The sequence below is a fragment of the Callorhinus ursinus genome, unplaced genomic scaffold (assembly GCF_003265705.2).
Source record: "Callorhinus ursinus isolate GAN/ISIS: 27379988/994484 unplaced genomic scaffold, GSC_fseal_2.0 scaffold13, whole genome shotgun sequence".
Lineage (NCBI taxonomy): Eukaryota > Metazoa > Chordata > Mammalia > Carnivora > Otariidae > Callorhinus > Callorhinus ursinus.
In genome coordinates, this window is record NW_027397075.1 from 1,487,330 (window position 1) to 1,512,600 (window position 25,271).

Below are 25,271 nucleotides of genomic sequence, written 5' to 3' on the forward strand. Positions count from 1 at the left end.
CTATCTCATTCTCTCTCTCAAATAAATAAATAAAATTAAAAAAAAAAAAAGAAGAGTAGGAAAGAGGCAATGATTAACAGGGAAGAAAGGACACCTCTCCTTGGGACTCTTACTACAAACTGGGAGGCCCCTTCCTCATATCCTCTCCTCAGCAAGAGGGAGATAGGCAAGTGTGGGGGTACCTAGGGCAAATTTTTGGATGGAGTGTGTACATGAGATATATCCCTCTTAATGTACGTCTTTTTTTTTTTAAGATTTTCTTTCTTTTTTTTTTTAAAGATTTTATTTATTTATCTGAGAGAGAGAGAGAATGAGAGATAGAAAGCACGAGAGGGAAGAGGGTCAGAGGGTCAGAGGGAGAAGCACACTCCCCGCTGAGCAGGGAGCCCGACGTGGGACTCGATCCCAGGACTCCAGGATCATGACCTGAGCCGAAGGCAGTCGCTTAACCAACTGAGCCACCCAGGCGCCCAAGATTTTCTTTCTTTATATGACAGAGTGTGATTGAGAATTGGGGGAGGGGTAAAGGAGAGGGGGAGAAAGAATCTCAAGGAGATTCCACATTGAGCCTGGGGTCTGATGTGAGGCTCAATCTCACCACCCTGAGATCATGACCGGAGCTGAAATCAAGAGTCATACTTTTTTTTTTTTTTTAAGATTTTATTTATTTATATGAGAGACAGAGACAGAGAGAGCAGGAGGGGGGAGGAAGCAGAGGTAGAGGGAGAAGCAGACTCCCTACTGAGCAGGGAGCCTGACATGGGACACCGGGCTGAATCCCAGGACCCGGATATCATGACCTGAGTGGAAGGCAGACGCTTAACCGACTGAGCCACACAGGTGACCCTTAATGTAGGTCTTATTTAAACTTTTTTTTTTTGAACATATGTGGATGGCTATACTTGGGTCTGACCTAGTGGGGATTTCTTTATTGAGTCAAATATCAGCCCCAGTTCAGAGGTTTCTTTTTACCTGAATGGGGGGAAGCAAGGTGAGGGGAGAAAAGTTCTTTTTCAAAATCTTAACTTTCCATCTTTTAAATCTGGCAGGATGATACCTGAGTGAGGGATTCGTGGGCATAAGCAAGGAGCCCAAGGCTGAAACGGTACGCCTGTGGAAATATCAAAGTCTTATGATCTTCAAGTACTGTAAGTAACAATTTTTTTTAAAGATTTTATTTATTTATTTGAGAGAGAGAATGAGAGATAGAGAGCACGAGAGGGAAGAGGGTCAGAGGGAGAAGCAGACTCCCTGCCGAGCAGGGATCCCGGGACTCTAGGATCATGACCTGAGCCGAAGGCAGTCGCTCAACCACCTGAGCCACCCAGGCGCCCTAAGTAACAATTTTTAATTACACAAAAAAATAGACTGTCTTCTTGCAACGTAAAATGGGTTAAGACCCTCTGTGTTGACATGAAGACACTGTTGACCGTCCTCCCCAAAGGTAGCTCCCCTGTTTGATGTGCATCTTGGTCAGCTTTCCTCTGTGGATCTGCATCCACATTATGTATCAGATGCTTTAGTGAAATCTTTCCAGGGCACCGTGGGGGTAGGGGGGGAAGTGCTCAGGTGTGCAACCCTGCCCCTACCAGCCAGATTCTTTCCGGTGGGGAAGGTGGGCAAGTGTTAAGGTGGGAGGATCTCTAAGCACATTTCACATTGCAGGGGACAGGGATTGCGGGGCACAGGGGATTGCCTTTTCTCCCACTATTTAGTTTTTTACAATGTGAAGAGACGGTGAAGGTGTAAGGACTCCATGGGCACATTTCAGGTGGGGGCTGGGTAGGTGGATATCCACCCTCTCTTTTTTATTTTTACTTTTTACCGTATAGGGTGGGGAAAATGGGCACACGTGAGCCCTAAAGAGATGCCTGCGTGTGCGCGCGCGTCTGTGTGAGCGCGCGCGCAAAGGGCACCCCAGGTCCTTTATTGGATGTCTGTTTACACCTGACTGTCCAGCCCTCCGGGGTCTGGTGCTTTCTGGAGAGCATTTGGGAGGGTGTGCGCGTGGGGGTGGTGGCCGAGATCCCCTCTCCCATGATACCCCGCGGCGGGGCGGAGACCTTAGCGCGGTCCGCGGGGAGTGGAGGCGAGCTCGGGGCGCGGGAGGGCGACCCGCTCGCCGCGCCCTCCCGGCCCCGCCCCCCGCAGCCGGCCCCGCCCCCGCAGCCGGCCCCGCCCCTCTCTCCTGGCCCGGCGGGCGCCGGCACCGCCCCTCGCTCCCAGCATGCCGTGCGGCAGCGGCGGCGCGGCGGGCGGAGCCGGGAGGCGGGGAAGCAGTGGCTGTGTGAGCGTGAGGAGTCGCCGCCACCGCCTCCTCCTCGCCGTCCTCTTCCTCTTGGGTCCCGGCGTCGCGGGCCGCCCTCGGCCCTGGAAGAGACGTCGCCTCCCCTTCCTCCGCCTCCCCCTCGCGGCGCCACTCCCGCCTCCTCGTCCTGCGCTGCGGGCTCAGGCGGAACCCGGAACGGCCGTCAGCCTCCCCCGCCCTCCGCCGCCGCCTCCTCCTCCTCCTTCTCCTCCTCCTTCTTCTTTTCGGCTTCCTCCTCAGCCCCGGGCGGGACCAGAGTGTCGGCGGCGGTCGGTTCGGGCGGCGACTCGCGCTTCTTTGGGCGGCGGCGTTTGGCCATGTCGTGTCGGGGAAGGTAATGAGCCGCAGAGCCCCGGGGTCTCGGCTGAGCAGCGGCGGCGGCGGCGGCGGCACCAAGTACCCGCGGAGCTGGAATGACTGGCAACCCAGGTGGGTGAGCCGGCACCCAGTCCGCCGCCCCGACCCCTGGGCCCCGCCTCGGGCGGGCCGAGGCCTAGGGCCATCCGACTGGGAGGCGCGGCCTAGGCCCTCCACCCCGCCCCGGGAACCGAGCGCGGCTTCCTGGGTCCCCTCCCGCCCCGGCTGGGGGAGGAAGGCCGTGGGAGGCGAGGCCTAAATGTCTCCCCTCTCTGCCTTTCAGTTTTGGGGCTGGAGCTGAGACCCAGGGCGGCGGGCGAAGGCACTGGCCTAGGAGTTGGGTCAAGAATGGTGAAGAAAAGGGCCTGGTGGTGGGGGCCTTTCTGGTTACCACCCACCAAGTTGGAATTTGAGTTGGGGGATCCTGGGAGTCCAGGACCCTCTCTGTTACCCATTCACTTCTTGGTCCTTCACCTCTCAAGCCCCCACGTAAAAGAGCTCCTTAACTATGATCTCTTCTGTGAGGCCCCCCCCCCCCACGTGTTAATATTTCAAAAAACAAAACCCCCAACACTCGAAGGGTTTACTCTGACTTTAGGCTGGGCAGTTGTGGGGCATGAAATGAGGTTGATGAGGACGACCACTCTCGTCCTGGGAAATGAAATTTTCCTCAAGTGCAAGGAGCAGTTCCCCTGGTGGAGGGCAATTCATACTTGGTGTTTTTGAGCACACCCTAAGAGGAGTAGTGAATTTCCTCTTGCATGGAGGGCATTTGGTCTCAGACCTCTTTGGAGCCTCCTTGGAATTGAATATATTTGGAGCATCAACTTTTTTTATATACACTTTCTGTTTGTTTCTGATTAATCATGGGGCACACTTGTGCCTAATTTAGGACTGAGTGTCTAGAAAAACTTCCTAAATGTATATAATGTTTTAGGGTTAGTTGATTCGTGGAGTTTTCATACTTTGAAGCACACTTGACTGTAACTGGTCAAGTAAGTGTTAAGACAGGTTGTTGGGATGACTTTGGCTTCCTGATGGTTACATGTAACTTCAGCAGTGCTGGAAATAATTTAAGATGTTAGAATGTAACATTTTAAGACTTGATAGAAAAGTCTTTTGGGTAAATGGGCGGTAACACACCTTAGTCTGTTTAATATGCCTTCCCAAATCCTATGTCTCTTGAGAACTATTTATATATAACTAGGTGACTTTAAAAGTTAATGCCTGACTCTAGAATTGAGAAGTTAAGTAGTTTAAAAAAAATTGAAAAGCATACCTTTACTTGTCCTTTACCACTTAGGGTTTGTGAATGCTTTAAATACAATCAGTTGACTAGTTTTAAGTAAGTGTTATCTGTAATTGATATTCTTAGTTGTTTTATACTTTCATTGACATGTCTGAAATAGCTTTTTTTCTTGCATCTAATGAAATTAGATGATTAACGAGCTTGAATTTGACAGCTCTTTGACGGTTGGATTTTCCATTATTTTGCAGTATTGTGATCAGCGTATATGAAAAAATTTAGTATCCCTTTACAAGACTAACGTGCTCCTCACAAATAATCCTAGAGCTTTTGGAAAAGAATGAATTGTAGCTTGTAATTCTAAATAAATGGAGTAGTGAAGTTGCAGCCACCTGCTGGGGTCACTTGACTTCATTTGACAGATATGAAACAATGGCTTATATATTTATGGAATATATACATGGATTATAAATATTATCCATGTTTTCTTCTTTCACGTGTTCTATTTCTTGGCTGTGTGTGGTGCGTTTGTTGGGGAGAGGATGTAAGCTTTCTTTAGAGCTATTCTCTGTAACAAAGTCTCAGAACTTACTGCCTAGGTAGAGGGATACTGTGAGATATAGTTCGTCATGGAGTTTAACATAACAGTTAGGATGTCGGAAATATTTGACTTTTTTGTAGAAGAGGGAACGGAGAAGTAAGGACAGTATCCCATAGCAGAACTTGATTGTGGGGTTGCCATAGTTGTTTTGTTAAACGTCAGTAAAGAACCTTGTTTGCCAAGTCATAATTTTCACAAGTTAAATTTGAGGTTGTTCTGTCCGCTCTTCAGAAAGGTGACAGACTCCAGTTAACTGACAGAGTAGAGGTTTGGTTTAAATAGATACTTATTTTTCTAAACATCTTCAAAAGCAGGCAGATTGCTGCATGTGAATCATTTTGGTTTTTAGAAAAATTATTTGCCTTTCTGTACCATTACTTCTCAGATTTTATTTTTATTATTTTCTTAGGTCTAGACTTTTGAACAAGTGGGGTATAAAAAAGCAATTCTTGTCGGTTTCTCTTAGTGTTAATTTGTCAGTTAGTTTGGAAACAGACTGTTTAGTCAGTCATGGGCACACGTGATCTTCACACATATTGACAGGAAGTGCTCCAGGTGGCTGAATACACTAGTGTCAAATGGCAAAAGAGCAAGCCCATCTTTGCTAGAAGCCTACCTTTAGCAGAAAGCATTTATAAAGCGCTGGTTGATAGTCTTCCTTTTCATTCACATTAAGATTTAAGAATGATTAGGCAAATGAATGGTTTTATCATTGCCACTAGCCAAAGTATGTTTTTTTCTTGACTTTGTTTTGGAATATAATCTTCTAGTTGTACCAATCAAGATAGAGATTGGAATGACTTTTTAAAAGTAAATATATAATTATTACACATTTTATTATTCCAAAATGACATGACTAATTTGACATTGGAGTCAAATATAGTTTAGTTTGGAAGCATTCAGGTCAACAGAAAACAAGATTTTACTTCCACACTTTGGAGTCTTAGACTTTAACAGATTTATATTGGGTGTTTTACAGTGCCCAAACTTAAGATCTTTCTACAGTTCTATAATGATAAAACTGTATATTAAAAATAGCTTCCATTTTTGGTAGAATGTAGACAGATTAAAGTTATCAAAAGTACAAGTATCTTTATTCTCCATTGTCACAGACCAAAAAACAGGAAGAGTGTTGTGAAGGTAAAGCCAGAAACTAGTATGTCTGGCATTGTGAGAAACTGGATTTTTGAAATCAGAGTTGTCTCTTTAGCCTTTTATGAATCTGTATACTATTTGAAGTCCACAGATAAATAATACAGTGAAATACATTAAAGAAAAATGAAGTGGAGTTACATATTTTATAACCATAAATGGAGCTTTAGTAGAATTTAATGGTTACCAATTCTGTACCACAGATTTTCAAGTACACTATGGGGGTTTATCAGATAACTGTGTATGGGTGTTTGTGGGGAAAGTTTGTTTTTTCCATTATAAAATAAAACATATGCTTCATGAAACATTTGGCAATTACATCTTTAAATTGAACCTTTTTTCCCCTTCTGTTTTGATTCCTTTTTAAATTGGGACCATAACTGGATGGTATTTTAATAACAGGAGATTATGTAACATTCTAATGCAATGAAAATATTTGGCTTTAGGAAATATTGATCCTTGAGGCATTTTTATGACTAATAGAGCCACTATGTTTAAGGAGGTTATAGGTTAATATGGGATAAAGGACTTGGGAAAGGTGAAGTATTATATGGATATTAATTGTGATATAATTTTTGATATTTTTATATGTAATAGAGTTTACAACTTGGAGAGCCAGAGGATGAAAAACTGTGCAATTGAGAAGGGAGCAGCAGGACCATGAAATTTGATCCATTTTGACAGTAAATTTTGGGGGGTCTCAACGCCCCCCCAAAGTAAGTAAGGAAGTGGCAAATGCAGGTTGTCCTTGGTAAAAAATTTCCAGTTTGGTTAGAAGGATGGGGTAGTTTTGAGGAGTGATACAGATAAGAGAGAGAGGTCCAGAGCTATATTGGAGCTGTATTGTAGGCCTTGAATCATAGCTTAAAGAGACTGCTAAATACCTGAATATTCTGTTTGTAATTCATGATTTAAATTCAGACAAAAGTATTCAGCCCAGTATGTGGGAATTTCCATAAGCAAAAGCCCCTCATGAGTTACCTGGTGTTGATTGAGGATGGTCGTTATAGTGGTAATTTTTGTCTGCTCACAATTCAGTTTAGGTTAGGATTCTTTTTTTTAATTTTTTTTTAAGATTTTATTTATTTACTTGAGAGAGAATGAGAGAGAGAGCACATGAGAGGGGGGAGGATCAGAGGGAGAAACAGACTCCCTGCTGAGCAGGGAGCCCGATGCGGGACTCGATCCCGGGACTCCAGGATCATGACCTGAGCTGAAGGCAGTCGCTTAACCAACTGAGCCACCCAAGCGCCCTAGGTTAGGATTCTTTTTTTTTTTTTAAAGATTTTATTTATTTGACAGAGAGAGACACAGTGAGAGAGGGAACACAAGCGGGGGGAGTGGGAGAGGGAGAAGCAGGCCTCCCGCTAAGCAAGGAGCCCGATGTGGGGCTCGATCCCAGGACCCTGAGATCATGACCTGAGCCGAAGGCAGACGCTTAACGACTGAGCCACCCAGGCGCCCCTAGGTTAGGATTCTTAAATGGAATGATCATACACAGAAAATACAGTGTGGTCCATGGTGTCTTTTTTTTTTTTTTTCTTTTTTTTAATTTGACAGAGACACAGCGAGAGAGGCAACACAAGTAGGGGGAGTGGGAGAGGGAGAAACAGGCTTCCCGCTCAGCAGGGAGCCCGATGTGGGGCTCGATCCCACAACTCCGGGATCATGACCTGAGCCGAAGACTGACGCTTAGCGGCGCTTAACGACTGAGCCACCCAGGCGCCCCCCATGGTGTCTTTTGTGAACAGTGAATTCTCACTTTTTTTTTTCCTCCCCTATATTCCTTATGCTATACCTTTTATTCCTCTGAGTTACTCCAGAACTGGAAGCCTGTATCTCTCACTCCACTTCACCCATTTTCCCATTCCCCTACCCTGCTCCCCTCTGGCAGCCATCAGTTTGTTCTCTGTCTTTATGGGTCTGTTTTTACTTTTTGTTGGTTTATTTGAATTCTCACTACTTTTAAATTTAAGATTTCCTGCCTTCACTGCCTTGCATATAGTAGATATCTGCTTACTTGCCTTTCTAATTTTTTCTAATCACCTAAAATAAATCCCTGGGGTTCTTTTCAGTGGACCTCCCTTTATGGATTCACACAAGCAGTTGTTTGGTGTCTCTTCGTGTTGTTACTATTTTGGTTACCTGTCTTTGGCTATCTTAAAGTTTTCTCAGAACTCATTTTTTTGGGGGGACTACAGAATAAAACTTATCACCTTTTGTATGAGGCCTAACAGTAAAGATTGCAGGTATTTTGTGGTTTAGTTTCTATTGGAAATATTCAAGTTTATTACACTTTAATTTTTTAAAAAATGTGGAGTGTAACCTGTTAAGTTCCTGTTTTGACATTTGTGTTTTTATAGTGTTAGTTTTTCTCCATTTGTATTAGTTGATTGTGTATTTCCTTTCCTGAATTCTTTTTTGTACTCCACTGTTACTTTTTTTTTAGATTATATGGACATATGTATAGATCTTAAGTGAATTTTGACAAATGTATGACCCCACTCAAGATACAGATACACATTGATTTTCAGTTGGATTACACTCCCTTTCCACCCCTGCTCCCCAACCCCCCAACTGTGTACAGGTAGATTTTGCCTTAAAATTTACTGTAGAAAGGAAATCTTAGAATATTCTTATGATTTCTTACCAACTTAATGTTTCTGTGGATTGATAATCTTGTTGTCTTCAACATATTTCTTTCTTTCTTTCTTTCTTTTTGCTATAAACATACTTTCTTGGGATATCTAAACATCATTTGAAAACAGTTTCAGATGGTGGCTCGCTCCTTAACTTCTTCAGATATTTTAGTCCTGGGATACACAAGATCGCCTCTTCTTGGCCAAGTTTATTCCTGTCAGCTGCAGGTTCATGTACCTTTCTTTACCCTCTGGATACCTACTGCTGCTTATTTGTTTTCCATGCTCTGCCCACTTTAAACCTTGTACTTACCTTAAAATTCCTACCCTGCTACTTCTGCCCTCTGAGATCCCTCTTCTCTTGCAACAGTTCTGCAGTGAAAGTTAATTTGTGGTTATCACCTCAGTGATTGATCTCTTAAGTCCCTGAGGGCTGAGCCTGTCCTTTTCTCCTTTGCTTCTGTGTCTTACTTGCCCTAAAGCACTCCCGAAGTTCATTTCTGCCTTAGGGCCTTTGCATTCACTGTTCGTGCTGTGTAGCTACTGTCTGGATTGCTCTTCTCAGAGTACAATGACCTGGATGCCCTCATGCTGTCTCAGCGTAAATGTCACCCCTCACTGAGAAGAGGCATCCTTCTCTAACATTTCACCCTGGGTTTTCTTCATTGCACATAACACTGTCTGAAATTTTCCTGTGTGTCAGCCCCAATAAAACACAACCTTCACATGTGCATGCATCTTAATGGTTTTACCCTGCATCCCTTCTTACATGCTAGTGCATCAGTTACTGGGGATGCCTGGCTGGCTCAGTTGGTAGAGCATGTGACTCTTGATCTTGGGGTCATGAGCTTACTTAAAAAATAGTATACCCGATATTTGAGGGTCCTTCCTCAAGTAAATACATGAAAATGGAATTCTGCAAGTTTGTATTTAGAGTTAACTCTAGTTTATAATACTGTTAACTGTGGGAGGCATTTTGAGGGGAGCTGTTCCTTGTATAGCAGCCTGGTTAGCCTGAGGCAGCAATTTAAATAAGCTGATTGAACAGGTTTAAAGAGACATTGTTCTAGTGTCGTCAGATCTTTTACAGAAGAAAAAATATTTTCATAGGTTTTATCCATCTTGAAAAAAATACCTTGCTCACATATTTAAAGATCTTTTACGCATTGACATCTTACCCCTTATCTATTGTACGTATTTGTACATTGTTTAAACAATCTAATCACTAAAAAGTTAAGCACTGGGTTGTCCCTTCTGGCATTCCACTAGAATGCCTGAGTCCTTGTTGTATGCCTGCTGATGGGGAATTAATGAAATAAAAATTTTCCAGAACCAGGGGCACCTGGCTGGCTGGGTCAGTAGAGAGCATGTGACTCTTGATCTCCGGGTCCTGAGTTGAAATCAACTTGCGTGTTGGGAGTAGAGCTTCCAAAGAAAAAAGTAAAAAAAAAAAAAGTTTCCAGAATCAACAGATATCTCAACATGGTGAATTCCTTTTTTCATATTAATCTTCATACCTTTTCAAAAAAGGAAATTGTATTCTTTTTTTTTTAAAGATTATTTATTTATTTATTTGATAGGGAACAGAAGCCGGGGGGGGGGTGGGGAGTGGGAGAGGGAGAAGCAGGCTTCCCGCAGAGTGGGGAGCCCGATGCAGGGCTTGATCCCAGGACCCTGGGATCATGACTTGAGCCGAAGGCAGATGCTTAACGACAGCTATGCAGGTGCCCCAAGGGAATTGTATTCTTGTTGGAAATTATTTTTTTTTGGAGCTTAATGTTGCTGTTCATATTAACATAGTATGTCTAGGATTTCATGTTTATTATTTTAAAAACTTATTTATCAATATTTTATTTTTGAGAGAGAGAGAGAAAAAGGGGGAGAGGGAGAGAGAGGATCGTAAGCAGGCTCCACACCCAATGCAGAGCCCAATGTGGGGCTCAGTCTCTCAACCCCTGAGATCATGACCTGAGCTGAAATGGAGTCAGATGTTTCACTGACTGAGCTACCCAAGCGCCCCTATTTAAAAACCTTTTAAAGGCTTCCCGTGTTTGTTTATTTATTTATTTAAAGATTTATTTATTAGAGAGCAGGCAGGGGGAGGAGCAGAGGGAGAGAGAATCCTGAAGCAGGCTCCCCTCAGAGTGCGGAGCCCAACGCAGACCCGATCCCAGGACCCCGAGATCATGACCTGAGCCAAAAGTTCAACTGACTGAGCCACCCAGGTGCCCCTAAAGGCTTTTTTGCGTTTATTTTAAAAATCTTTTTTTAGAGAGGTTTCTGGTATCAGAATAAATTTTGTTTTGTTTTGTTTTTTGGTATGGAACTTCCTAAGTTATGTTCTTTCTTTTTTTTTTTTTAAGTTTATTTGAGAGAGAATGAGAGCGAGTGAGAGCACAAGAGGGGGAGTAAAAGAGGGAGAAGTAGACTCCCTGCCTAGCAGGGAGCTGGACGCTGGACTCGATACCAGGACTCGAGGATCATGACCTGAGCTGAAGGCAGTCACTCAACCAACTGAGCCACCCAGGCGCCCTGTTTCTTTGTTTATAAGAAGAGACACTACTTTTCCTTTTCTTTCTTTTTAGCATCTTTTTTTTATTTTTTTATTTTTTTTAAGATTTTATTTATTTATTTGAGAGAGAGAGAGAATGAGAGATACAGAGCACGAGAAGGAAGAGGGTCAGAGGGAGAAGCAGACTCCCCGCTGAGTGGGGAGCCCGATGCGGGACTCGATTCCGGGACTCCAGGATCATGACCTGAGCCGAAGGCAGTTGCTTAACCAACTGAGCCACCCAGGCGCCCTAGCATCTTTTTTTTAAAAAAGATTTTATTTATTTAGAAAGCACAGGCAGGCAGGAAGGAGGGGCAAAGGAAGAAGGAGAGAGAGAATCTTAAGTGGACTCAGCACTGAGCGCAGAGCCCAATGCAGGACTTGATCTTACGACCCAGAGGTCATGACCTGAGCTGAAATCAAGAGTCCAGTGCTTAACTGACTGAGCCACCCAGGTGCTTCTCTTTTAAGCATCTTAAAGAACCTCAACAGTGCTCTTAGAGTTCACAAAAAAATTACTAATGGCTCTACAATGGTCTAAGATAATTGTATATTCATGTGTGTTTGCATATTTTAAAAAATCCAAAATACTTAATACCTTTTCTATTGAATGGGAAGAAGGTTCCACTAATAAGTATGGCTTGGACTATATACTGACAAGATACTCATTTTTCCTCCATATATGACAGCATTGGCAACATTGTCTTTTTTACTGAAGCTCTTTGAATTTAATTTTTTCCCTTTTATTTAAATTTGTTCCTTGAAAATTTGTTTTTCTGATCCTTAGCATTTTAATCTTCTCATTTTATTTTTTGTTATTTTTAATTAAGTAGGCCCCTTTTTGTTATTTTTAATTAAGGAGGCCTCATGCGCAACATGGGGCTTGAACTCATGACCCTGAGATCAAGAGTTTAATGCTTTACTGACTGAGCCAGCCAGGTGCTCCAATCTGATTATATTTATTTATTTATTTATTTTTAAAAGATTTTATTTATGTATTTGAGAAAAGAGAGTACGAGCAGGGAGAGAGGAAAAGGGAGAGGGAGAAGCAGTCTCCCTACTGAGCAGGGAGCCCAACACCTGGCTGGATCCCAGTACCCCGAGATCACAACCTGAGGCAAAGGCAGACGCCGCCTCCCATCTGATTTTAAAAGAGGGATGTGTTTGTGTGTGTGTGTTTAAAATTTTAACTTTCATCTTGGAATATTTAGTTCTTTGAAGCAACCCATGAACAACTCTTTGGTGTTCATCTTCTTTTGAGGGTCTCCCTGTTTTATATTCCTGATAATATGAATCCTGGAATTCCTTGTCTGAAGTGCAACACTTTATTTCCAGACTCTTTGTTTTGATTCTAACATTGGACATTCAGATTCATTGCCCTAATGCCAGATTCTATGTTGGCTTCCTGAGATTTGCCAGAATTCAGACAGAAAAACCTATTAATTGAGGGAAAGGTGTCAAATTTTTGTCCTCTATAGAATGGGGCTCTGATTATGTTAGATTCTGATAAAAAAAATTCCAATGATCACCAGTATCACATAGTATGGTGCAGTTGAATTTTTCTTGCCTATCTTTATATACTTCAGGTAAATGTGAAGAAAAATGAAAGTGTAGCAGGTTTCCCAACAGCAGTACTATGAAACTTGAGATTCAGTGTTTATTCTTTAGTTGGGTTTAAAGGAATCTACCTTGGGTCATCTGACTAGCTCAGTTGTAGAGCATGTGACTCTTGATCTCAGGGTTGAGTTTAAGCCACATGTTGAGAGTAGAGTTTACTTAAAAAAAAAAAAAAAGAAATCCACCTTAAGACACTGTTGTTTTTGAAGGACTTGAGTTAGAATTCTGACCATGAAAAAATGATTAATTCTGTCATAATTTGAAATATTGATAGCATTTATTTTTATTTTTTTATTGATAGCATTTTAGTGTGTGATATCTTATTCCTTTTTTTGAAAATACTGAAATGAAGGGACACCTGGGTGGCTCAGTTGATTCAGTGTCCAACTCTTACTTTGGCTCAGGTCATGATTTCAGAGTTGTGAGATCCAGCCCCAAGTCATGCTCTGTGCTTGGCACGGAGTCTGCTTGGGATTCTCTCTCTGTCTCCCTCTGCCCCTCATCCTGGACGTGTTTTCTCTCTCTCTCTCAAATAAATAAAATCTTAAAAAAATACTGAAATTAAAATTGAAGTTATGTTTAATGAAGGTTGTATGTGTGGGGAGTAACCAAATGGCTGACTGTAAAACAAAGTTTTATAAAAGAAGCCTTTATTTAGGTGGCCTATCTTGTATAGTTACTGGAATGCTAGTATTCCCTATGTTTTTACTGTTATTAGGATATAAAAATTACACCAGTAGTGCTGTTCTTCCCACACTTAGTTCATTTAAAAATCCACTTGCTGTCTTAGTATAATTGCATTGGAGAAGTTAGAAATAGAACCGGTGTGTTTTATGTTTTTTTCTCAGATGTATTTATTTTTAAGAATATGTGCATTTTTAGTATTGATCCTTCACAAATATTTATCTTAGGAAAGGCTGGTGTCATGAAAATAACAGTGGAGTAAAAATGGGAAGACAAAGGTCCTTTGTAATGGCACTACCCAGTTGTTCCTCTCAGGAGGTAATTCTTGCCTTCCCTAAGATGTAGGGTTATGGGTGTTCAGGTTTGGAAAATTACTTTCAAAATTATTTAAGTGCTACACAAATGCTATTTATATGTTGCCATGTCTGAATCAAATTTGGAATTTCAAAGATCTTCCCTCTTTTATCTCTTCTTCAGAAAGTTTTAGAATTTATTACACGCATGCGCACACTCACACTCTAGTTAACATTTCATTTTTCTTTTTTTACTTACTGTATACTTTTTTAAAGATTTTATTGGGGTGCCCAGGTGGCTCAGTCAGTTAAGCATCTGCCTTCGGCTCAGGTCATGATCCCAGGGTCCTGGGATTGAGTCCTTTATAAGGCTCCTTGCTCATTGGGGAGCCTGTTTCTCCCTCTGCCACTGCTCCTCCTGCTTGTGCACTCGCTTTCTCTGACAAGTAAATAAAAAATATATATATATTTTTAAAGATTTTATTTGACAGAGAGAGACACAGTGAGAGAGGGAACACAAGCAGGGGAGTGGGAGAGGGAGAAGCAGGCTTCCCGCTGAGGAGGGAGCCCGATGCGGAACTTGATCCCAGGACCCTGGGATCATGACCTGAGCCAAAGGCAGATGCTTAACTGACTGGGCCACCCAGGCGCCCCAATAAATAAAATCTTTAAAGAAAAAAATAAAATTTTATTTATTTACATTCAATTAATTAACATACAGTTATTACTAGTTTCAAAGGTAGAGTTCAGTGATTCATCAGTTCATTTTTTTTCTTCTAGTACTCGTGTGTGTGCGCACACGTGTGTAGTAATTCTAAAGATTTCATAAAGAGTGAATAATTCAGGGTATATGAATCGAAGCACATATAATTGTTAAATTTCTATTAGGTGTGGCATATGTCATTTTTAATATTATATGAAATACTGTGATAAATGATATTTATTTAAAAAATGTGTGGATATGCAATTAGTTGCTCTCCAGGATAATAGAGGTTCTCTTTCTATATTTTTTTGTGTGCTACCATTATGTAAGCCTGCTTCAAGTTGGCTAATGAGGAATTTGACTGTAAATCTGCATCATTCTGTATTTTTTCTCTTTATCTTACTAATCACACTTAAAGAACTTGATGCCACTTGAAATTGTGAGCCAGAAAAAAAGAATCTAATCTTTGTGACTACTTGCATACATTGGAGGGCAGGTGCCAGTGGAATAAATAGAGAAGGTGTGGATTAAAAGGTAGTTTGTACCTTGGTTAACTTTTGTTATACAGTTGGAATTTAAAGACCTAATTCTTTAAGAATTCCAGTTGAATGCTGCATTGCTCCCCCTCTTCTCCACCATCTGGTATTGTTTTAAAGGGAGTGTGGGGGGGGCGCCTAGGTGGCTTAGTTGGTTAAGCATCTGGCTTCTGCTCAGGTCATGTTCTCAGGGTCCTGGGATTGAGCCCCACATCGGGGTCCCTGTTCAGTGGGGAGTCTGCTTCTCCCTCTCCCTTTTCCCCCTTCATGCTCTCTCTCTCTCAAATAAATAAAATCTTAAAAAAAAGAATCAGCGTTCTTTAAAAAATAAAAAACGGAGTAGGGAGGATAGATCATGAAATCATAGAAAGGCTATACTCTGCCACTGTAATAGTTTGAAGTACTTAAAAAAGAAAACCACATATATTTTCTGAACAAAGATAGGAATTAATGAAATTTTATGTCATTTTTATGAGAAGGTATACAGTGTTAAGCTATCATGAGATTTTGGTACTATTTTAAATTATGTCACTACAAATTGACTCAATCAGTAAATGCTGTCTCCTAAGAAACTTTGTATCTGGAAACATTGATTTTTCTCTTTTGTTGTAAAAGGGAATTATGAAAATTTCTATTTTTAAACCTGTTTAGTATAAAATCTGACAATAAAAAGATGTGGTTTGTATAGACCTTGTGGGTTTAAAGTGGCTGAAGCGATGATTTTGTATTGTTTCATAGCTTTCTTAAACTTAAGACTTAATACTTTTTTTTATTTTAGTCCCCCCCCTTTTTTTTAAGTAATCTCTACACCCAGTGTGGGGCTAGAACCCACAACCCTGAGATCAGGAGTTGCACGCTCCACCAATGGAGCCAGCCAGGTGCCCCAAGGCTAAATACTTTTAAATACCTCAATATATTTCATGCTGTGGCTGAGCACAGTGGGAGCGCTGTTTCCCAGCACTTGATTGCCACTTGCTAGTATGTTTCAGTAACTACCAAAACTGTCTTCCTTTAATGAATTTTCTAATAGAAGAATAGTGTGATTATTTTGAAAAGTATCTTCCTTTCCCAGCTAATTGATTTAGGAGGCCATATCTTTTGAGATTTATTTATGAGACCTTTCTATTTATTTATATTTAAATAGTAGGAAGTAGTTATTTCAAGATCACCCCTAAAACAGAGGTCCCAGTGCTTAAGTAGGAGAGTTTACCGTATGTATTTACCTCTGATTAGAGAGGTAGTATGTTTCTTTACCATCGTACACCAGGAGACCTACGGAGCTAGGTCTTATAGGTGTTATAGGGGATGTTGAAAGGAATCCGTCTGTTTAACAGTCCACCTGTAGTCTCAGTATAGAACCAAGGTTTTTTTAGATTCTTCTCTAAGGTATATTTATTTATTAAGAGGGTTGGGGCAGGGGTAATGTGTATAATTTGAGAGTGCCCTGAAGATATTTCTGTTAGTTTCTTACTCTTTTTAAGAATTACTAGTGTGGAGGGGTGCGTGGGTGGCTCAATTGGTTAAGTGTCTGCCTTCTGTTCAGGTCATGATCCTGGGATCTGCTCTTTGCTCAGTGGGGAGCCTGCTTCTCCCTCTTCCTCTTTCTGCCACTCCCCCTGCTTGTGCACGCGCACTCTCTGTCAAATGAATAAGTAAAATCTTTAAAAAAAAAAAAAAGGAATTACTAGTGTGGAATATGAAATTCAGTAAGTGTTTTTTCCGTAATTGCCATCATATTTAAGATATGTTACATGTCAAGGGCTTCATGATAGAATATTGCTCTGTTGATACCCTAAAACCTTGACTATGCCCAAGATTTGTAGGGTGTATCGTACCATGTGGCAGTAGTGCCTAACTTGATAATAGTTTTCTTTAAAAGTACGCATGTCTAAATTGCATAATTGGTTTTTCTTAACGTGTTACAAGTGATTTTTGGCAATCACATCATTTTTCTTGACCAGTGTCACCAACAAAAAAAAGTTGTAATGATGTTTAACTTTTACACAGTACCTTTATTTTATTTTAATTTTTTAAAAGATTTTATTTATTTGACAGAGAGAGACACAGCAAGAGAGGGAACACAAGCGGGGGAGCAGGAGAGGGAGAAGCAGGCTCCCCACCGAGCAGAGAGCCCGATGCGGGGCTTGATTCCAGGATCCCGGGATCATGACCTGAGCCGAAGGCAGATGCTTAATGCCTGAGCCACCCAGGCGCCCCTGTACCTTTATTTTTGAAAGAGACTACAGTGCCTTTTAGGATTATTTTTAAAGGGAAGATTTAAAATATGTAATTGTTGGAGAATCTCACAAGCATATCAGTCCCTTGGGGATACGTTTGAGTCTATTAGAGGAACTTTATCTGAATAACTCTACAGTCAGTATTTGCCTATTTTCAGGACTTCTTAAAGGTGGTTGCACACATTTTTTTTTTTTTAAGATTTTATTTATTTATTTGACAGCACAAGCAGGGGGAGCGGCAGGAAGAGGGATAGGGAGAAGGAGAAGCAGACTCCCCGCCGAGCAAGGAGCCCGATGTGGGGCTCGATCTAGGACCCTGGGATCATGACCCGAGCCGAAGGCAGATGCTTAACAGACTGAGCCACCCAGGCGCCCCAGTTGCACACATTTTTATGCTGATAAAACCCTCTGCCTTTTCCTTGCTTATAGAATCCCAGTCTGGTTTCAAGACTCTTCCTTTTGGGATTTCTGTAGTATTTACCTGTTAGTGATTTCTTCTCTAACCTTCTCTGTTTTAATGGGCTATGTTTGGCATTTAACTGGAGAACCTCAGGGGGGTGTGGGTGAAGGGGGTGGACAGGTTTCTTTGTAGACTTTTTGTCTTTTTGTCCTTCCTCTGCTAGGGAGGTCATGGAGTAAGAGATTTCCTTTCAATCTTGGCAATTTCCCAGGCTGAATGGTATGTTTCTAAAGTACTTCCAGGACTTGCTGACAAAAGAGGAAGATAAGCGATACAAATGGGAGCTGAAGCAGGGTTTCTTTTTAAGGCAGTCAGCTAGCTTGGGTTAAAAATAAAGGCCAGGAGAAAGTGAGTCAAATTAACATGGTGCCTTAGATTGACGAACCTTTAGGTGAACTATTATTTAGCATAGACAGAATTATTTCTGTTAAATACAGAACCCTGAATTCACATTTGTATTGGAGATTGAAAGCATACCAGATTTTGTAACTGCAAATATTCTTAATGCCTGGTAAGATATGAATTTATGCTAGATGAGGTACAGAGCCTTGGTATACTTAAATTAGCAGTGGATTTCTCCTGTCTCTGTCTCAGCCAGTGATTTTCTGATTTTGCCAGGCTTAGTGGTTTGACTCTTTCTGAAACAATATTTTTGTGCTGTCTCAGTGGTCAATAAGAATTTAGCCACAGTTTTGAAAACTATCAACATGGGTAGGTGATAAAATATTAATAATTTATAGTGCGTTTCTTTTTGTGCATTTCTTTCTTATGAAAATAAACTGCTACAGGGACTATATTAGGTATTTCTCAGGCATGGATAGAGTGAAATTGCTATTTTGCTAGAAATTTAGAATTTTTTACTGTTAATGTCAGTAACGGTTATCTTTTACTGATATAAGGACTGTTTTGTTTCTTTCTGTACCTTGGCTAGGCTAATCCTTTCTGAGCTTTAAGTTCCAGTTCTTAGGCCTGATTAATTAATTCAGACACTAACAGGCTTTGGTTTCATTGGAAAGCACAGTGACTTAAAGCTGGTGCCATGTTTTGCTTTTCCCCTTAGAATGGTTAAATATGGTAGGCAATGTAAGACCTGAAATACTGAAGTATTAAAAATAAATCAACAGTCTTTCCCTTATCTTTTTATACCTTTATTGTAAAGATCTGTTTCCTTTAAAGTCAGATTTATTGGGGTGCTTGGGTGGCTCAGTCGGTTAAGCGTCTGCCTTCTCAGGTCATGATACCATGGTCCTCTGTGGAGCCTGCTCTTCTCTCTCCCTTTTACCCTCCCCCTCACTCTTGTGCTCTCCCTCTGTCTCTCTTTCTCAAAATAAATAAAGTCTTTTTTTTTTAAAGATTTTATTTATTTGTGAGAGAGAGAGAAATAGCACGAGAGGGGAGAGGGTCAGAGGGAGAAGCAGGCTCCCCGCTGAGCAGGGATCCTGATGTGGGACTCGATCCTGGGACTCCAGGATCATGACCTGAGCCGAAGGCAGTCGCTTAACCAACTGAGCCACCCAGGCGCCCAATAAATAAAATCTTTAAAAAATTTTTTAAAAAGTCAGATTTATTGAGGTATAATTTACATGCTGTATAGTTCTTTGAGTTTTGACCAATGTATGTAATGTTGTAAACATGACCACTGCAGTCAAGCTATAGAATAGTTCCATCATCCCAAACCATTTCCTTGTGCCCCTTTGTAGTCAGTATCTACTCTCAGCCCTTGATAACCTCTGGTCTTTTTTTTTTTCCCCTATAATTTGATCTTTTCAAGAAAGCCATAAATTTTTTTTTTTTTTTAAGGAATTTTTTTTTGGGGGTGATGCCTGGGTGGCTTGGTCAGTTAAGTGTCTGCCCTTGGCTCCGGTCATGGTCCCAGGGTCCTGGGATCAAGTCCCACCTCAGGCTCCCTACTTAGCAGGGAGTCTGCTTTTCCCTTGGCCTACTGTTCCCCCTGCTTGTGCTCTCTCTCTCTCTCAAATAAATAAAATCTTAAAAAAAAAAAAAGATTTAAAAAAAATTTTTTTTAAAGCTTTTATTTATTTATTTGACAGAGAGAGATACAGTGAGAGAAGAAACACAAGCAGGGGGAGTGGGAGAGGGAGAAGCAGGCCTCCCGCCGAGCAGGGAGCCCGATGTGGGGCTCGATCCCAGAACCCTGGGACCATGACCTGAGCCGAAGGCAGACGCTTAACGCCTGAGCCACCCAGATGCCCCCCTGTTTTTAATTCTCGAGTAATCTCTACACCCAGTTTGTGGCTCAAACTCACGACCCCAAGATCAAGAGTTGCATGCTCGGGCGCCTGGGTGGCTCAATTGGTTAAGGAACTGCCTTTGGCTCAGGTCATGATCCTGGAGTCCTGGGATGGAGTCCCGGGATGGAGTCCCGCATCGGGCTCCCTGCTCAGCGGGGAGTCTGCTTCTCCCTCTGATCCTCTTCCCTCTCGTGCTCTCTATCTCTCATTCTCTTTCTCTCAAATAAATAATAAAATAAAATCTTAAAAAAAAAAAAAGAGTTGCATGCTCCACCAAGTGAGCCACCCAGGTGCTCCAAGAATGTCCTAAATCTTTAAAAAATTGTGGTAAAATGCACATAAATTTTATTATTTTACAAATCAGTCTACCAAGTACAGTTGACCCTTAAACAGTGTGGGGGTTGGGGTGCTGACACCTCCCCCTGCCCCCCAGTTGAAAATCTGTATATAACTTTTGACTTCTCTGAAACTTAACTACTAATAGCCAGCTGTTGACTGGAAGCCTTACAATAATATAAGGAGTCAGCTAACACATATCTTGTGTGTTGTATGTATTATTTACTGTGTTCTTATAATAGAGAAAAGAAAATGTTAAAATCATAAGAGAAAGTACATTTACAGTACTGTGCTGTATGTATTGTAAAAAAAAAAAATCTGCATGTAAGTGGACTGGTCCAGTTCAAATCTGTGTTGTTCAAGGGTCAGCTGTACTTCATGATGTGCAACCATCACCACTGTCTAGTTCCAGAATTTTTCATCATCCCAAACAGAAACCCAGTTTTTTAAGTAGTCACTTCCTATTCTCCCCTTCTCTCAGCCCCTGGCAACCACAAATCTGCTTTCTCTTTGGATTTGCCTATTCTGGATATTTACCATAAATGGAATCATATACTATGTAGTCTTTTGTTTCTAGCCTCTTTCACTTGGCATAATGTTTTCAGGGTTCATCCATATTGTGGCAGGTATCATTACTTCGTTCCTTTTTATGGAATCTTACATGGAATTTACAGTCTTTTTTATCCATTCATCCTTTGATGGACTTTGGGGTTTCCACCTTTAGTTTATTGTGAATAGTGTTGTGGTGAATATTCACATACAAATTTCTGTGAGAAGACCTGTTGTCAGCTCTTTTGGGCATATACCTAGGAGTGGATTTGCTGGGTCAAATGGTAATTTTTTGCTTAACTTGAGGAATTGCCAAGTTTTTCTAAAGTGGTTGTACCATTTTACATTCCCTTCAGTTATGTATGAGGATTTCATTTTCTCAGTATATTTGCAACACTGGTAGTTTTTTGTGTTTTTTTTTTAAACTATGGCTATCCCAGTGCGTGTGAATTCTCACTGTGGTTTTGATTTACATTTTCCTAATCACTAATGATGTTGAGTAGTTTTTCATGTGCTTATTGGCTGTTTGTGTATCTTTGGAGAAATATAGCTGTTCAAATCTTTAGCCCATTTAAAAATTGGATTGTCTTTGTGTTGAGTTTGTAAGAGTTCATTATGTATTTTGGATACTAGACTCTTAGAAGATACATGATTTGCAAATATTTTTGCTGATTTTGTGAGTTGTCTTTTCACTCTTGATATAGTGCCCTTTGATGCGACAAAAATAAGGCTTTAAAAATGCATATTTTTATAAAATAAAAATTCAGAATTCATTTAAATATATTGCTGAAGCCAGCCCTTTCTAATTTTGGTGGCTTTTCTGTGTTCATAAAAGTCACTCTTTTTTTTTTTTTTAAGATTTTATTTATTTAATTTGAGAGAGAGACAAAAAGAGCACGCATGCGACCACAGGTTGGGGGAGGGGAGAGGGAGAGAGAGCCGTAGACTCCCTGCTGAGTAGGAAGCTGGACACGGGGCTCCATCCCAGGACCCCAAGATCATGACTTGAGCTGAAGGCGGATGCTTAACCGACTGAGCCACACAGGCACCTCTTGAAAGTTACTTTTTTTTTTTAAGATTTTTATTTATTTATTTGATAGAGACAGCGAGAGAGGGAACACAAGCAGGGGGAGTGGGAGAGGGAGAAGCAGGTTCCCCGAGCGGGGAGCCCAATGCAGGGCTCCATCCCAGGACCCTGGGATCATGACGTGAGGCACTGAGCTACCCAGGTGCCCCAAGAAAGTTACTCTTAAGATCATATGCATAGATCACATTTTAGTTATGGAAGTTTAACTTAGAAGACTAATTTTTACTTAATTTAAATAATTGTAATAGAGTTTGAACCAAGATCATCTTCTAGTCTGTCCGTACCCCTCCCTTCTCTATGCTGCAACCACTATGCTGTTCTCTTTTCCCTATGAAAGTTTGTGTGGTGTAATATAGTACCCTCTGCTAACATCTCAAACAAGTGAGCAAATTGAAGCTAGTATATAAATATAACTACTAAGTGCAAACTAGTGTGGTACATACTTTGAGAGTTTGAGGAAGGGGCTGGATAATGGGATTTTTTTTTTTCCTGAAATCACAGAGCATTTTATACTCCTAATTGGAACTTCAACTGACTTTACAGTTCTTTCCTTTCTAGATTATAAATTCTTAACAGGGTTGGAACCATCTTAGTTCACCTTTTGGGGTCATAAGCTCTTAGTCAATGCTCTTGTAGTAAATGATCAAGAAAATACTGATTTTGATAGAACGCTTTGTAGAGGAAGTGTGGGTTGAAGAAAAGTTAGTGTTTGTTTAGGTTAGGGAACTGTATTCCACAGTTGAAAGGCCTCAGTTATGAGAATGGGTGATCATTTAGTCAACAAGTAATTTATATTCCATCTAGTCAGTGGGGGTGTGTGGTAGGCAACACTGAGAGTCCCCTGCCCTTCTGGTATTTACAGTCTCCTGGCAGAACACGTTTAAATGAGCTTCTTAATGGGGCGCCTGGGTGGCTCAGTCATTAAGCATCTGCCTTCGGCTCAGGTCATGATCCCAGGGTCCTGGGATCGAGCCCTGTGTTGGGCTCCCTGCTCAGGGGGAGCCTGCTTCTCCCTCTTCCACTCCCTCTGCTTGTTTTCTCTCTCACTGTCTCTGTCAAATTGAAAAAAAAAAAACAAAAACTTTAAATAAGCTTCTCAAATCATCTAAGAGCTAAAGGAACTATTAGGTTCTCTGGTAGCACATATATAGCGGGACTACTAGCCAGACTCGGGAATCAGAAACTTTTCAAAGGAAAGCTGATGCTTGGAGGATAAAGAGAAATAAGCTAGGGTCAGCAAAGAGTGAGGACAAAGCCATTCCAGGCTGACTGGCTGAGCAAGGTGATTCTTTCTGTGGCAATGAAAGATTAGAATGGATGGGGCATAGAGTGTAAAAGGGGTGGTTGGTAGAGATTTAGCTAAAAAGGGAAGTAAGGTACATAGGATGATAAGGGCAGTGAGAGGATATCAGATTTCTGTTTTATGATACTAATATTGGAATGTGGAGGAGAGATGGGATAGAGAGGAGAATTGGAAGTGGGAAACATACTGTCTGACTGATCAAATAGTGCCATTTATTAGAAAGTAGTGGTTAGATGATGGCACCATTTATTAAAATGGGGATTCCAGGAAGAAAGGAGCCAGTTGTTATGTTTGAGGCATTAGAACATTGAGATTGTTTTATTTATTTAAAATATTTTATTTATTTGACAGATACAGCGAGAGAGGGGACATAAGCAGGGGGAGTGGGAGAGGGAGAAGCAGGCTCCCCGCTGAGCAGGAAGCCCCATGCGGGGCTCCATCCCAGGACCCTGGGATCATGACCTGAGCCAATCCCCTTAACTTCCCTTAATATTTTCCTCACACCAATCTGTTAAAATTCCAACCCTGGATAAACCCTAGTATCAATTATCCATCCAGCTGAGCCACCCAGGCACCCCGAGATTGGTTTTTAAAAAGTTGGGTACATAGGTCTGGACCTCAGAGTGGACGTCAATGATGGAGGCCTAGATCAAGGAGTCGATGTCATACAGGTGGTAAATATTGCCATTGGCATGGATTGAGAAAGTCAAAGTGAGATGAATAGAGGCCTAGGGTCAGGCTTTGAGATACCTCAAGATTTTGGGGTTTGGTAGAGGAGGTTGAACAAGCCCTCAGAAGTTCCTGAGGAAGTAGAACCAGGTAGGAAGAAATACAGAGTACTTCATCCCATAAGCCAAAGGAAGGGAAGAATCTGGTTACTTTGAATTCTCAGGATCTCAGCACAGAGGGTTATTGTAAGAATTTTAAAAAGAGGTTTTCATTCAGCCCACCTCATTCCTCTGCAAGGCACCTTTGTGCAGGCCACAACCTGCTTAACTCTACTTAGCAGCCCTGTGCAAGCTGCTGAGAGGATGAGTAAGATAAAGCCTGAAGTAGGTGTTTAGCAACCTGGGCTCATAGTTGGTTTTGCTGAAAGTAATGGGGCAGAAGTTGGATCAGCGTGGATTGAGGAGCCAGTAGAGGTGAAAAAACAGGGTGGGGAGTAGGGACAACTCTTAGTTTGCAGAGAGTGAAGGCAGATTGTTTGGTGGAGGTCATGTGGGATTGATGGAGTTTTTGTTTTCTAATATTTTTTAAATATGTTTTTGTATCTTTAAATGGGAAACATTAAAATTTTACATGTGTAAAGAGAAGATTCAGTTCAATGGGAAAGAAGAAAAGGGTATTTGCAAAGTTAAGAGAAGGTAGAAGTAGATGGAATCCCAATCAAGGCTTAGAATTGGGTGCAGATGTGTGATGGTATCTTCTTTTTTCTTGGTGAACCAGAGAGACAGAGAAGTTTGTGTGTGTGTGTGTGTGTGTGTGTGTGTGTGTGTGTGTGTGTGTGTAGGGGGGTTAGGAGAGTATTTTGGAATCTGAAGAGAATGGGGCAGGTCTGGATAATGCATGTAGAGAATGGGAGATGAACGTTGGGAGGACCTGGGGATGTGGTGCTTACTTACGGATGATGGATAATTGATACTAGGGTTTATCCAGGGTTGGAATTTTAACAGATTGGTGTGAGGAAAATATTAAGGGAGGTTAAGGGGATTGGCAAGAGTGTTATTGAAATGATAGACCATAAACTCAAAGCTGAAAGGAGGTGAAAAAGGAAGAAAGTACTTGGACTGGGAAAAAGTAGAGAGTCACTGGAATTAAAGTTACTTGGAAAACAACAACAACAATTAGAGTGGTATTGAGAGAGAGTGTGAATAGACAGTTGTCAAAAGTAAGTCATCAGGGGACATTGAGCAAGATGAACTAAAAAGGGGTTATGGTATTTTAGAGACAAGTAGGCCACAAGTGGCAGCTCCTCCTTTTGCAGGAACAGTTTCACTGGAGTGCTGATGGTGGAACCCAGGTTACAGTGAATTGAAAAGTGAGCGAAGATGAGGAAGGTAAATTTTTCCCAAGAGTTTTGGCTGTGAAGAGTCTAGACAATGAGAATTAGAAGGAAAAAGGGCGTTAAGAGTTTGTCCCCCCCTTTTTAAAGTAGGCTCCATGCCCCAATGTGGGGCTTGAACTTGTGACCCCAAGATCTAGAGTCTTATGCTCTACCGACAGAGCCAGCCAGGATCCCCAAGATTCTGATTTTTGTTGTTGAAAGGAAAACTCGAGGGTGCTCATGTGTTGATGAATGATGAGCAGTAGCAAAGTGGGAGATCCACAGCATGCCTCAGAAAATAGGGGCAATGTATGGA

General features: G+C 41.5%; 1 protein-coding gene across 1 annotated transcript in view; it reads left to right on the forward strand.

Moving 5' to 3' along the window:
• Positions 1 to 2,253: 2,253 nt before the first annotated feature.
• SMG1 (SMG1 nonsense mediated mRNA decay associated PI3K related kinase) overlaps positions 2,254 to 25,271 on the forward strand; it is a 104,811-nt gene continuing 81,793 nt past the window's right edge. The window contains 1 exon segment of the mRNA XM_025855600.2: positions 2,254 to 2,737. Within this exon segment, the coding sequence (XP_025711385.1) occupies positions 2,646 to 2,737 (92 nt within the window). The 5' untranslated portion in view covers positions 2,254 to 2,645.